Below are 15,245 nucleotides of genomic sequence, written 5' to 3'. Positions count from 1 at the left end.
TATTTCCCTATGAAAAGAAATAACAATTTATCCCCTATATTTTTTAAAATACATCAATTTCCTCCTGTATTTTTTTAAATAAAGCAATTTATCTCTCTAAACAGAGAGTTAAAATTATTTTATTTTAAAAAACACAGATGGGGTAAATTGTCATTTTCTTTATAGGAGGATAATTCATTTTTTTAAAATATCACGTCGGAATAAATTTCAATAAATTTATTTTGCAAAGGGCAATGGGCATGTGTAATTAGATTTAATCTGGAGAAGTGTTTTTAAATTTGTCACAATTATACATTTTTATTGTTTGAAAAATTATAAATACCTCCTCAAAATTAATGGTCGCCTAACAGATACCCATTCGTGATAGCCCATTGAAGAGAGGTATTTGTTAGACGATCAATCAATCTTAGGACGTATTTGTAATTTTTCAAACAACGAGAAAATATTTATTCCACTATAATTTATCCTTTAAGAATCAATTAATGAAGGTTTGTAAAGTATATTATCATTTGCCTACGATATTTACAACTTGTTGCATATTAACAGCAGACGAGAAATTATGCAACTTATAAGCCCTATAGTTTTTCTTTCTAGTTGTGCGCCTTCGCATAGTGATAGGGTCGTAAAATATCTTACTATACTGATTTCGATAATTAATCGTTTATATATAATAAAAAATATTGGATATATAAAACATTGTGAGGAATTTTAGTCTCTTTAATTAATGCTAGTTGTACTGGCACTAATTTTGTTAATTGCTAGTGCTAATACCTTATTCTATACACTAATCAAAGGGTTGGGACCATAACATAGCATACCAAGGTAGCCAAACCTAACTCAACTAGTTTTTTTTTTTTTTTTTTTTTTGTGGTAAAGAAAAAACCATCATCTGTATGAATATAAATAATTACAAAAAAAAGCTATTCTTTTAAGAAAATCACATAACTTTATAGAAAAACTTTATTTTTCTTCCTAATCTTGATTTTGATTTTACTTATTGCAGTAAAATTCTTCTGTCCGATTTTTGATTTCTCCATTATTATTATTATTAGAAATTTTACTATCTCAAAATTGATTTTAAATTTACGTTTTTTGGGAGTTAATTGGTAAAAAAAAAATCGAGATAAATACTAATTTTATGATTGCGGAACAATTCTTGATCGTTGTTTCTACAAGTAATTTGACTTGTGACGTGATTAATGTTTAGCTGTGTGAGGCATTCAACGTTTTGACTTCACGATTTTGTTATGAAAAGGCCCCTTGCTACGAAGAGGAGGCCGCTCAAACTCTTCATATATAATTAATGTGGGTCGTTTGTCTACATTATCAACCCCCAAAACGAGGGGTTTGGAACGAGAGCATGTTTTCATTTCCACAAACGATGCAAAGTGATGTGGCTTGAAACTTTATTGGTGTTCCATTGAGCGAGGTATTGCCCTTTTTGACTTTTTATGAGTCTTATGGTACAGGCCTGATAACTTACTTTATTAGAAAGATGAGACTTTGGGGTTATAACCACTAAAACTCCTCAACGAGATGCTCGCTTACATCATCAGCAAATAAGGCCAAAACACTATTCGTATCTAATGATTATGACAAATATTTCGATCACAATTAAAATTATGGTAAACATTGATTAAACACGATCAAAATTTAAGCTTTCACATTAAGATTATTTGAGTGTAATAGATGATATTGAATTTATGTATTTTTAAATTCTAGTTATTTATAATGTTGAAAATATATGTACACATAATATTGTGTAAGTGAAGGTAAGAGTATACGTACAATAAAATTATAGTAGCAAATATTAGTAGATAAAACTTTTAAATATTTAAAGAACTTATTTTTTTTATATATTTCAAATCGTAAAAACGCAAGCAACCTTCTTGTATTATTATAAATGACTAAATTATCGTCTATAAAAATAATAATTTATCTTTCTGTATTTTAAAATACAATAATTTATCCCTTATATCTTTTAAAATAACAATTTACCTCCTTAGAATGGGAGGTAAATTGCTCGATTTTAAAGAACACAAAAGGATAAATTGCTATTATTTTATAAAAAAATAATTTACTTATTTATAATATTATAATGAGATATATTGCATTAAACCCTTGAAACTTCTTCAGCTGTATGTAAATCTTTTTTTGTAAAAAAAAAGTAAAAGTTACATTTTAATACAATATAGAGGGACCCCTCTATTTTGTCATTATTATAAATTAGCCCCCAAAAGGCCAAAGCTTCGACGATGGGAGTAGCTGAGTAGGGAGAGTAGGACGTCATTTTCCACCCCCCGAACCGCAACGAAGTGCATGGATTTACTCATACTGCCCACACACGTAAGCACACACTGCACGCTGCCCCACAGGCACAAGTGTGCATTTATTTATGATACATACACACACTAGTATGTGTATGTGTATATTATTCTAGAAAAGTAGGCCACGCCAAGTAGATGCTTTAATCCAACCACCGGCCGCCGTCCCCAACTGGCTTAGCTGTTCATCAACCTTTTCCATCGCCATTTCCATCCCCTTTTCTCTCTTCACAAGAATTTCAAACAGAAACAAATAAACCAAGAACAAGAAAACAAGGGATGATAGTCCACTTGGTAATAACTTAGAATTTAAACAGATTGTGTGTGTATATGACGAGATAATGTTGGGGTCTTTTCTCTCTCAACTCTTGTCCAAGTTCTTGTCTGTGTAAATTCGACCTGTTTCAACTCTTCTCTTTCCTTCTCTCTTTCTTTCTCCCTTTGATTGATACATATATACACATAGAACAGCGTATAGATAGATACATATTTATACTTATAAACATATATATATATATATATATATTTATGTACAGATAGGTATATAGATAATTTTGCTCTGTTTTTGTGTACTTCCGTTTGAGGAAAAAATGCCAGCTTGGTGGGGTAAAATATCTGGGAGGAGCAAAGATTCTGAAACTTCTGCGAAGGGTTCATCAGTGAAGAATGAAAAGAAGAGGGTGAAAGAAAGCGACAATAAAGCCAGGAGCTTTGATGAGGTTTTATTGCAGCAGCAGCCGAGGAACTCGCCAAGAAATAGCCGAGATTTTTCTGCTGCAGGAAGAGAATTGGGAGGTGGGAATTCATCTGGGTTTTCAGGGTTTGATTCGGCGTCGTCGTTAGATAGAGGGCACCCCTTGCCTAGGCCTTTGGAGCCATCAAATGATCATGTTCATGGGGTCGGGTCCGGATCCGGGTCGGGCTCCGTTTCGAGCGACAGCTCATCTGGGTCCTCCGATGATCCTAACCATGTCGCCGTTGATCATGCTGCTTATAGGTTGGGCTGATATTTTTTTTTTTGAAAAAAAAAAAGTGATTGAAGGGTTGAATTTCTTTCTTTGAGTTTTGTGGTGATTATTTTTGGGAATTTATGATGGTTGAGTTGATACTGGATCCGTTTGATTTAATTAATTACTTAAATTTTCAAACCCTTTAGGACTTGGATTTTCTTGTAGAAGATTGAAACTTTTGTGCCTTTTGGTTGGCTTCAGTCCTGGAAATCAGAAAGGATTTTGGTTGATTTTTTGGTTCAAATTTGAGTTATTAACTTGAAGTAAAGTATGTGATCCTTCTAGTTTTAGATCAATACTTATACCTATACATATTCTCCAAAGATTTCTATCAGAATACCAGTTATTTTTGTGCCTATATGATGCCCTAGCTGAAGTTTAAGAGATGAAGTAGTAACTTCAGAATTAGATACATTTCCAGTTTACTTGTGAAGAATTTGTAGCCCGGACCCCGCTGGCCAAGCCCTCCAATTCTTTGTCATTCGATGTCTTTAAGACAGGAGTAGTTACTAGTATTGGTTTAAGTTGTGCTTCAATGCTGTCATTGGAGCTAATGTTGTGGGTGTCAAATTTGTATTCTCTTGACAGAGGGCATGGGGAGAACAGATCAAGTCCTTTGCTACGAAGCCCAGGTCGAGGATTGAAGTGTACTACGACGGCAACGTCTCCCCTTCATGCACGACTTAGTGGTATTAATTTGGACTCTCCAGCTGCAAAATTGGAGGATGGGAGGAGTGAATGTCATAAACTGCCACTTCCACCTGGTTCTCCAGCTAGTCCTTCTGCATTACCGACTCCAAGAAGTCCTGGGATAACTGAAAGCTCATGTAGTAATTCTTCAAAATGGAGGAAAGGGAGGCTTCTAGGAAGAGGCACTTTTGGCCATGTTTACCTTGGCTTTAACAGGTAATGGGAATTTATGCAAAAACATTGGGAAAGAGATGCATATATTTAGTACTTGTTCTTTTTACTCCCATGGATGCCTAGTGTGTTTGTATTTATGTGTATAGTACTCGGCATAGTTTGGCTTAGTGAGAGTTGGTTTTTCTGAGCCACTACTTGTTCAACTATTGAAATGAATTAATTTTCATTTTGTCTCCTTCTAATCCAAAATTAACTCTTTAAATGTCATTCTTTCATAATGATAAAGTCAAAAAGTTATTGGTAGTTTTTGCATAAAATTAGTTTAGTTCAATCGTAATTCGTTTTAATATCTTATACTAAAGGGATGGAGAATGTTACTTGTAATAATAAATTACAGTGCATGACCTGAACTTAAAGAAAATGTCTTCTAATATCTCGCTTGTATCATATAGGATTTTTATTTGTGTAATTTGTCAACTTTGTGAAAAAGATGTCAAATTTCCTTTCAGCATCCCAATGTCCATCTATATCTTAACTTCATGATGTCTTAATGGCAGTGAGAATGGGCAAATGTGTGCAATAAAAGAAGTTAAGGTTGTTTCAGATGATCAATCATCGAAAGAAAGTCTCAAGCAACTGAACCAGGTCCTCCCCAGTCCGTGTATTGATTTTCTGTAGTCCTTACCTTAAGAAAAATTTCAGTTCCCTTTATCTATCTATCTTCTTTGTGACATTCGGTTATTGATCAGGAGATGGCCTTGCTAAGTCAGCTTTCGCATGCAAACATTGTTCAATACTATGGAAGTGATTTGGTACGGGGCCTTAAATATTTCAATCATATAACGTCGATCATCCTATTTGCCTGTGAATCTTTGAATGAATTGGAAAAATGGCTGTCTGATTCTTTCACCTGGCTTTTTCCAGACTGAAGATAGGCTATCACTTTACTTGGAGTATGTCTCTGGGGGTTCCATCCACAAATTACTTCAAGAGTATGGGCCTTTCGGGGAACCCGTTATACAAAATTACACCCGGCAGATTCTCTCTGGTCTAGCGTACTTACACGGACGCAATACAGTGCACAGGTATCACTTGTCTCTCTCGTGGTGATCACAATTGTTATATCTGTATGAGATTTTGATACATCTTTAAAATTTCGGCTCTTCTCTGTAGAGATATCAAAGGAGCAAACATTTTAGTAGATCCCAATGGTGAAATAAAACTTGCTGATTTCGGCATGGCAAAACATGTATGTATCTCCTCCCACATTTTGCTATTTTTCTATCTATAATAGTAAATAACATACAGAGACGGAGAAACTTTACAAATGTGATTCTGGCTTTCTGAAATAAGCGAAACTCAGCATCTCTTGAAACTCGGTTGACCAATTAGCTTGATATTTGGCTCATCGCAATCTATATGTGAAGATGAAATGCGTCTAGTACAACTGGACCAGGGGAAATTTACCCAGGCGCACCGTGGCCTTATGAAATCATTCACGTAACAAGAGTAATTTACTTGCCTTCTGACTGATCGCTCTTGTTGGAGTGTGAAGTGTGAAACAGTTACATGGCTAGTGTAGATTCTCCTATGTTGTTATTGGTTTGGGTTCATTCTTAATACATTAATAATGTCGTTGTTGGGAATCCTGGCACGATAAATAAAAGTGATGACAGAGGGGAAAAAGGACCTGTGGAAGCACGGTGTTTCATGTTTACTATCATTCTTGAATTATCTGAATGATATATTGATGTGGAGGACTCCAGATACTGACTCTTTAACCTAATGCTTTCCGTTTGACAGATAGCTTCCTGTTCTTCAATGCTATCATTCAAAGGAAGCCCTTATTGGATGGCCCCAGAGGTCTCTCTCTCTCCCCCTCCTATATATAGATAAATATATATATATATATATGTACATACTCAGGGGACATATAGGACGATGTATTTGCAATAATTTCTAATTAGCCGTTGTTATTTCCCATCAGGTGGTCATGAATACAAATGGCTACAGCCTTCCTGTGGATATCTGGAGCTTAGGTTGCACAGTTCTTGAAATGGCAACGTCAAAGCCACCTTGGAGCCAATTTGAAGGGGTTAGACATTTTATTTTTAGTGGTCGATGTCAAGTTTGGTGATTGTTAGCATTTATTGAATCGGTACTAAAATTTCTTGTGCTTTTGTTATTTAACAGGTTGCTGCTATATTTAAAATTGGGAACAGCAAAGATATTCCCGAGATTCCCGAACACCTATCTGCTGATGCAAAAAGTTTTATACGGCTATGCTTGCAGCGGGAACCATCTGCAAGGCCCACGGCAGCCCAACTACTCACTCACCCTTTTGTTAGAAACCAAACGACAGCACGAGCAACCAATGTCAATATAACACGAGAAGCATTTCCTCGTGCATTTGATGGAAGCCGCACTCCGGTAATTCTTTCACGAGCTGATTGGATCCTATGCATCTTTATTGGTTCTTATGAATCCCTTTCTCCTTTAGGAGGTCGTCAAGTTATAGCTCAAGTTTTGATGAAAATTTCTAGTATAACTTCCTGAATGCTGATGGGATACATTTGTGTCTTGCTGCTTTTTATTTTATATGATAGCTTGCCTGCTTGTCTATGGCAGACTGCTCTGGAGATGCACTCGAGCAGAATGCACAACAGTTCTTCCGATAGAGACGAAGCTTCAAGGTTAACAGTACCAAGGACCTTAATAAGCCCCAGGTAATGAATACTGCTTGAATCCATCCAATGCATTTTATGTGCATATTTGCTTGAGCACAACCCAGTTACTAACTGCTGTCTGCTTACTACATCTGCAGAGACAACACAAGAACAATAACATCATTGCCGGTATCACCCTCCTCTAGCCCGTTACGACACGACGGAGCAGCACACAGGAGTTTCTTTCTCTCTCCACCACACCCTTCTTATACTTCAGTCGGGCAAGGTAATCATAACTACAGTGATCACTCGGTGTTTCCTTCAAGGCCCAACTCAAGAAGCTCGTTTGATCCGTGGCTCGAAATCCCACAATTTAGATCTCAAACACCTGTTAGACCCCCTACAAGAACCATCCTATAGTACCTCCGAAAGGAGCCAAAAGTTTCCAATCCCTCGGACGCCTGTTCTCTCAACAATTGCACGCCCAGATGAATCAATAAACCACTACTCGTGCAAGCATTCAAGATACTCGATCACCTGCTTCATGAAAGCGACCGACTTGGATTCAGCTACGACAATCCAAGAGTGGCATCGGTTTGCACAGGAGTGATCATAAGGTAAGGGAATATTGCGTCGAGTTGGACAGATTCATTGTATTGGTACCTTACTATGTTGTGATGACCGACGATGGCTATACCAGAGACTGAGAGCTTCTGCTTTATGCTAGTGGAGTGTTGATCAAGAATCGGTAAGCAGGGAGTTTCAAGTAAATTATTTGGTAGTTGCCAGCTTCTCTTTGCTTGTTAGCTTTCTGCTATTTGATTAATATGGATAAGAAAAAATGCATTCGAACTCCCAATTAGTGCAAAAATATGCTTCAAATTGAGCTCCGGTTCTTCTGATATGAAAATATAATTTAAAATCAATGAATATATTCAAACGAGATAAAAAGAACTGCATCAGCAAACATACACCCACATGAGATAAAATTTTGTGGTAAACTTTGATAAGTAAAATTATTCCGCTGAACCCACGTTTCTCTGCCTCTCTCCTCACTCAATTCTCCGTCGTTTGCCACCGACACGCTTCCATCATTGGACAAACGCCGTAAATTTCCCCCCATCACCGTGGCGGGTGGGGATCCTTCGCTCTGCGAGGCCACCGCCAAAAAGGAGGAAAGAAGACAAGAGAAAAAGAAAAACACTGGCTTTGTTTGGTTTTGTGTTTTCGCATTTCCCGAGACAGAATAAAATACACAAAATATTTCATTGTGTTTGGATTTGTAATTTGGTGTTTTGGTTTTGTGTTTTGGAGATAGAGAGAGAAAAATAAAGATAAATAAGTATGTGTTTGAGATAGATGGTATGTTTGGATTTGTGTTTTGATATAATATGAAATAGTTTAAAATAAGTGGTGTATGTTTGATGTTGGAATATAGGAGACAAATTACTGTTGATGTCAAATCATGTCTTTTTTGTATATATTTATTAATATAATTGTGTATGTATATAATAATTTGTTTGTTAGTGAAATATAGTATATATATTTAAATTAAGTAATTATCTTTGTTAAATATTTTTGTAATATTTTAAATAATAATTACAAATTTAATGAATAATTTACTGGGGGAGTAGAGCAGAGTACCCAAGGAGGAAAGGTTGAAGACGATAACGTTGAAGACAATGACTGCAATTTTCAGATTAAAAAACCCTTTTATAGATTAAAAAACATGGGCTAGACCTATAAAATAAAAAAAAAAAAACAAAATAGGGTAGTAGCCCAATTTGTGTTTTACACCTAGTGAAGGTGTAAAAAGGAAAACCAAACATTGCTCTATTTTTGGCCCATCTCGGGAATGGGCCAAAATTGGAATCCAAACACAGTGTTTGTTTTTGTGTTTTTACACCTTATCTGCGTGTTTTTTTATTTTTCAACTTTCTATATATAATATATATATACATTTATATATATAATATAAAACAGATATGATTTGACAATAAACAGTATTTTTTGTCTCCCAAAAAAATACAACATTAAACATAAAATATTTATATATATATATTTATATATATAAAAATATATGATTTGACGCTGAACAGTAATTTTTGTCTCTTAAATCCCAACATCAAACCTACATTACTTATTTTAAAATATTTTAAATTTTCCCAAAACACAAATCCAAACATATCATCCATTTTCAACACACACTCACTTATCTCTATTTTTCTCTCTATATTTCCAAAACACAAAACAAAACAACTAAAATACAAATCCAAACATAATGACTAATTTTGTCTTTGTTTTAAGGGATAATTGCACTCCTATAATATTCGGTGTAATTACTCGTCAGCTCATTGTGGTTTGAAAATTATATTTAATATTTCTTGAAGTTTACCATCAACTAATAAAATTAACTAAATTGTTGATATTAAAAAAAAAATAAATAAAAATTGATATTTACAATCGATTGGCTTATTACAGGTCAAATAATTTTTTTTATAACCAGACTACCCTTATAACGATAAAAATATACTTTCTCATATACATTAGCATGTGAATATGTATAAGGGTAATTTGATCGTAAAAAAGAATTAATTTGACTTCCAATAAATTTGTAATAAGTCAATTAAGAATAAATATAATTTTTTATTTGATTTTTTTTTGTTAATATAAGCAATTTACGTGGTTTTTAATTAACATAGAGACTTATTATTAAAAAGAAACAAATTTCAGGAGATAAGTAATTTTTAAACCATAAAAATCTATGTATAAATGCACTAAAACCTTACAAAGGAATGTGTAATTATCCCTTGTCTTAATCATAAAAAATAGGCAAAAGTGAAAATAAAATTTTCTTGGTCCCTCATTCTATCCTTACAGTAAATTGCAAACATATTATAAAATGAGGGAAAATGCAAGCAACTTTAATGTGATATCGTAAATGAGTAAATTATTTTTTTATAAAAAAAATTAGTAATTTAACTCTTTTTGTATTCTAAAATACAACAATTTACCCCTCTGTATTTTTTAAAATGAATCAATTTACCTCCCTAGACATGGGATAAAATTGCTTCATTTTAATTAACACAGGGAGATAAATCACTTTTTTTTTTATAAAAGATAATCTACTCATTTGCAATATCACACGGGATAAATTGCATTAAAGCCTTATAAAATGATACATTTGTCTCATATTCTTAATTTAACCTTTTTTTTTTCAAAATCCCAAGCCAACAGCCCCTTATGGATCCAAGTCGGAAGTAGGGGGAAGATCCAGGATCCGACCCGTGCGTTTCTAGGGTACACCACAGTTACGTGTATTATGGAGCAGATAATCATTCCCCAATCGTACACAGCAATTTTCCCCCCAACTCCAAAACTTTTTTCAGTACTCGTTGTGGAGATAAAAAGAAAGAAGTTGCAATCATTCCATAATTTCCATCTCCAATTTTTGCATTCAAATCTCTTGCGATTTTCTTGATCTCAATCTTCTTTGAACACAGAGTTAGAGAGAGGAGAGAGGATTGAAGATGCCGATAGAGATGCCGAGGGGCCTGCCGTTTTCGGTGGATACATGGACGCCTTGTTCAAAGAGGAAGAGACACCATTTCCTCACCCACGCTCACAAGGACCACGCGCAGGGGATGGCTGCCCACGCTTCTTATCCTATCTACTCTACTCTCCTCACTAAAACGCTTATCCTCCAGTACTATCCTCAGGTGCGTGTAGTTTGATTGGAATTTTTGAATATTTTGTTTTCTTTTTTCTTAACTAAATTGGATTTTTTGTATTTTCAGCTTGATGGATCGATGTTTGTTGGTATTGAGGTTGGGCAGTCGTTGATCGTTGAGGATCCGGAAGGTGATTTCATCGTCACTGCTTTTGATGCCAATCATTGTCCGGGTATGAGTTGTTATTATCTCGTAAAGTCTATAGCTCCAAAGATAGCACTTTTTGTTGTGTGGTTTTTTATTGTTAAGTTCTCCATTTTCTACACTAAACAAGTGTCATATTCCTGATTGACGTCTAATTGGGATTTGAGCAGGCAGAGTATGTAGAGATTGTGTATGTGATTCTCTCCCCTTTGTTGTGTTTTTAGGTTCGTGGTTGGCTGTTATGCTAATCGGTCTTGCTTGTAATTATGTGCCTTAACTAACCTTTTTGGGTTTGACAAGAATTCATTTTGTTAGCTTTAGATAACTTACAACCGAGTTACAATTACTGAAAGATTGTTCTCTGCTCTTTAGGGTGAATTCAAACTGAGCGGGAAAGAATCGACATCCATTGGTCATTATAATAATAATTCAAATATGTTTTCTTAACTTTGCATTCTGTTGATAACCCATATAGCTACCGTGCTTTGCTTTCTAATTCCTCATATTTATTACCCATCATCAAATTTATTTACATTTTATATTCTCATTGGTGCCTTCTTCTTCTTACTATTTTTTACCTTTCTTATCCCTGGTTTATTACTTCAGAGGTGAATTGCGTTAACTTTTGTTGGCCCTTGCTTTTAAGGCTATGTTCCACTAGCAGTTGCCTTTGCTTTTATATGGACATTAGACTTGTTAATTGAAAACTATGCTGTTCAAAGATTCTCATGAAAATACAATTTGTGAATTTCAGGGGCTGTCATGTTTCTATTTGAAGGAAATTTTGGGAATATTCTGCATACGGGAGATTGCAGATTAACTCCTGAATGTTTGCAAAGCTTACCGGACAAGTACATTGGCAAGACAGGAAAACAACCAACGTGTCCACTTGATTACATCTTTTTAGATTGCACATTTGGTCAGTTTCCTTTGAAGATGCCCAGCAGATACATGGCAATCCAGCAGGTATAATTGCTTGGTGGCTCATAGAATAGCTGTTGTAATTTGATTGGAAAGATGTTGGTTTTCTTTTATATTTAGTTGTTTTCCACTAACTGCTCAGGTGGAATTTTGTACTAATTTGTGGAATGGATCAAACTTGCTGGTTTTAACAACCATCTGAAAATTTATTTGGTGTCCAGATCCTTTCAGGCTGTCAATTTCTGCTGTTCTGTGTATCTCTTTGTGTTGCTTCACAGTAGCTGTGGCCTTTGACAATAAAGATTAGGTCCTGGCATCCTGCTCATGCGGCATAAGATGACTAGTTTAACTAACTATACTCTGTAATGGTGAAAAATGTCCTGAAATGTTGGTTTATCATGTAAGAAGGGTGGATATGGATTATTTGTTTTGAGTATCATTGATAAGTTGAGGATACATAGGTTCTTTTGTTGAAAGATAGAGGCAATATGCCACCATCTTTAAGATCTTGGAACTTTTAAATTTCTCTGTAGCTATGGCTTAGTAAGGTGATGAAGTTACCTTAAAAGGAGTTCCAGTATTGAATGACATGAAACTGCTAAAACATTAAACAAGATAAGCAAATTGTTGAAGCCAAATAATTTCTGACTAAGTACTTACAACTGGATCCTGGAGACGTAGATTTGAGATGGCCTAGTTGTATAGGTTTGATTCTTTTAGTGAATAGATTAGTGGATATGAATTCCATGTGTATTGTTTCATTGTCTGGAAGCTCATGTTAGGTTGTGAATTCATATTTGTGAACCAGGTTATCAATTGTATATGGAAACACCCTGATGCCCGCACGGTGTATTTGACATGTGATCTTCTAGGTCAAGAAGAGATACTTGTACGGGTGGCTCATACATTTGGCGAGAAAATATTTGTTGATAAAGCCAATAATTTAGAATGCTTTAAATCTCTCAAGCTTATAGTCCCTGAGATAATATCGGAAGATCCATCTTCCCGTTTCCAGTTATTAGATGGATTCCCAAAACTATATGAAAGAGCTGAAGCAAAGATAGCTGAGGCTTGTGCCCATTTTCAGCATGAACCTCTTATTATTCGCCCTTCTTCACAGTGGTATGCCTGTGATGAAGGTCATTTCGAGAGAGAAAACTGGAGAAAAGAAAGATTTGATCACGCAGTTAGAGATCCTTATGGTGTTTGGCACATCTGTTACTCAATACACTCATCCAGGGATGAATTGGAGTGGGCCTTGCAGCTTCTTGCACCTAAATGGGTAGTGTCGACAACTCCTAGCTGCAGGGCCATGGAGCTGGATTATGTTAAGAAGAACTGTTTCAATAATCAACAAGCTTTCAGTCACTCTCTCCAGAAACTTCTGGACATCAGTGCAGTAGCCTCTTTAGGACCAGATGAGTCAGAAAAAAGTATGAGCTGCTCACATGTTGTGGAGAACATTTCCATTAGCTGTGTAGAAACCCAACCTGAACCAGTTGTCATATCCACACGCCACAGAAAACGGTTGAGTTTCTCTCCCCCAAGCAAAAGACGCATGATCACATTATTTGGAAGAGCAAGGCTTGGCTTCTGTGATTCTACTTTCCAACATGAACAGAAAGTAGAATTACCCATGAGTAGTGACTCCATTGAGAGAGTATCGATTGAAACAAAAGATGTGTCTTCTAAAAAGGAAGATGTGGCTGAATTGAAACTTGCACAGCTACATAAAACAATGAAAACAACTGATTTTGCAGAAACAGAAAACACTTCTGAACACATAAATATAGAGAATAAAAAAGTTGATGTATTTCCACCTATTAGCTTGTCAAATAGCTATAGTGGAAATCTAAGAAGATTTTACAGGTCTATGAATGTGCCAGTACCTCAGCGTCTTCCATCCCTTTTGGCGCTTATGGATGCCAAAAGATCTGCAAAGAACAGGATGTGAATTGTGGTTTCCTTGCATATATCCAACGTCCTTCTGGCTATTTATAGCTTGACTATGATCTACTTAGCTTGGATGTTCATGAAGAATATCCATCTGTCTCTGCTCTCCAATGTCTGACTTTGAGTTGCAGATGTTATTAGCTGGCTCTTCAGCCAGTGAAGCAGTTGCAGGTGCAGGTCAGTATGCTACTTGTTTAAATTTCTTTTCAGTTGCTGGCTTAATGGGCTGATACAACATTGTGATTCTTATGAGGATCACCTATTGTTTGTCAATTGACGTGTATCCAAATGTAATTATATTACGAATATATGATAACTATTAGGCCTTCAGGCACCATGCATCCATTCCTTCAATTTGATTGTTTATGTAGCATAAACATTGGAATTACCATCCTTATGTGAAATACAGTTGCCATATAATTCATATCTTGGTGGCTGCAACCAATAACTTTCGGCTTCTGATATTATTCTGGCTGAAGAGATTTGTAGATCTTCTTTTCTGCTCCCTTTGGTTTTCTGGATATTTCAAATGTTAGTAAGTTATGTGTCTACTATATTGTTGAACCTTTAGACGTAGTACTTGTAGTGGCTGGGAAACGCATTTGTAATTTTCAAGACACAGCCAAATAATAAATCATAAATTAGTCAGGAAGGAAGTTACATAAGTGAGTTGGTGAGCGTGGTTTTGTTGTCTTTTAAGTTATCATCATAAAAACATACTGAATGTTGAAAAAGTCTCCTATTACATTGATAAAATTGTAGGCTGTGACTACATGTACTTTTTTAACATAAATGATTTACTTTGTCAAATATATTTGCTATTTTAAGCTTATAAATATCTTTTTGTATTACATAATTTTATAAAAGGTTATAAATTTTAATATTATTTTAAAATAAAATTTGAGTAAAAAAATTTTAAATCAGTATAAGTAGTTTTGGAGGAGATTTTTTTAATAAAACATATTTTAATTAGGGATGTTTTTGTTACCTTTCATACCCCTATATTTTAGGGGTGTAAATGCAACAAAATGCATAGTTCAATATTGTCAAATTTTTTTAAATGTTAAATGTTTTTAACCCTGTAAATTATTGAGTTTATTTCTACTAATAAGTTTAATTAGTACACTATCAGGTGTTAAACACATACAAATAGTATGGTAGAATTCTAATGGATATTAAGACAAATTAGTTTAGATTAGATTATATATGTGCTATATATTATCAATTGAATTAACTTTAATTTTACAATAAAACATTATAAAAATATGAGAAAACTTGGAATGTTGTTTAGTGTTTTATTTATTTTTTCATGATTAAAATAATCTTAGTAAAATGATATACTAAAACTACTAAAACTACTAAAACTATCAACTTTGTCTACAACTTTTCACTTCTCTATAAGCAGAAGTTTTTGTAAACACCCCTAAATAAGTATAATTAAAAATTAATTATGCACATGCATCCAATAGCTGATTTATTTATGAGTAGTCGCTTAAATTCAGAAAATTGAGCTGTAGGGTGTTGACCACTTCACAGAAATGAATCAACCTTTAGAACCGGAAAAAGAATAGATGATGTAAATATATCATGTAAGTGCGGTCTTGTACTCTATGAGATGGCTAGATTAATAGT

The 15,245-nt window shown here is 34.7% G+C and overlaps 2 protein-coding genes across 3 annotated transcripts in view; both read left to right on the top strand.

The window, feature by feature from the left end:
- Positions 2,542-7,750, top strand: LOC105178081 (mitogen-activated protein kinase kinase kinase 3-like). Its single transcript, XM_011101439.2, has 11 exons — positions 2,542-3,321; positions 3,923-4,240; positions 4,756-4,843; positions 4,948-5,010; positions 5,123-5,283; positions 5,372-5,447; positions 6,002-6,061; positions 6,186-6,293; positions 6,392-6,628; positions 6,827-6,924; positions 7,023-7,750. Exons 1-11 carry the CDS (start codon positions 2,915-2,917, stop codon positions 7,282-7,284), a joined length of 1,878 nt encoding a protein of 625 aa, XP_011099741.1. The 5' UTR covers positions 2,542-2,914; the 3' UTR covers positions 7,285-7,750.
- The window catches only part of LOC105178079 (5' exonuclease Apollo), a 5,598-nt gene continuing 582 nt past the window's right edge, over positions 10,230-15,245 (top strand). Inside the window, exons 1-4 of one of the 2 annotated variants that reach the window (XR_849088.2) lie at positions 10,230-10,583; positions 10,662-10,767; positions 11,494-11,705; positions 12,469-13,790. Coding sequence is in view for 1 of the 2 variants with exons in the window: in XM_011101437.2 (XP_011099739.1) it covers positions 10,395-10,583; positions 10,662-10,767; positions 11,494-11,705; positions 12,469-13,614 (1,653 nt within the window). In the remaining variant the exon portion in view is untranslated. Of the gene's footprint in view, positions 10,584-10,661; positions 10,768-11,493; positions 11,706-12,468; positions 14,333-15,245 lie in introns of those variants that run through there. The other variant, XM_011101437.2, reaches the window with a different exon arrangement.

The sequence above is a fragment of the Sesamum indicum genome, linkage group LG15 (assembly GCF_000512975.1).
Source record: "Sesamum indicum cultivar Zhongzhi No. 13 linkage group LG15, S_indicum_v1.0, whole genome shotgun sequence".
NCBI lineage: Eukaryota > Viridiplantae > Streptophyta > Magnoliopsida > Lamiales > Pedaliaceae > Sesamum > Sesamum indicum.
This window is presented reverse-complemented; position numbering and strand designations above follow the sequence as displayed.

Bases quoted from the DNA above. Each gene is read 5' to 3' on its own strand.
- LOC105178081 (XM_011101439.2), top strand. From the start codon at position 2,915: ATGCCAGCTTGGTGGGGTAAAATATCTGGGAGGAGCAAAGATTCTGAA. The intron at 4,844-4,947 runs GTCCTCCCCAGT...GTTATTGATCAG, and splicing joins GTCTCAAGCAACTGAACCAG to GAGATGGCCTTGCTAAGTCA. The intron at 6,294-6,391 runs GTTAGACATTTT...GTTATTTAACAG, and splicing joins CTTGGAGCCAATTTGAAGGG to GTTGCTGCTATATTTAAAAT.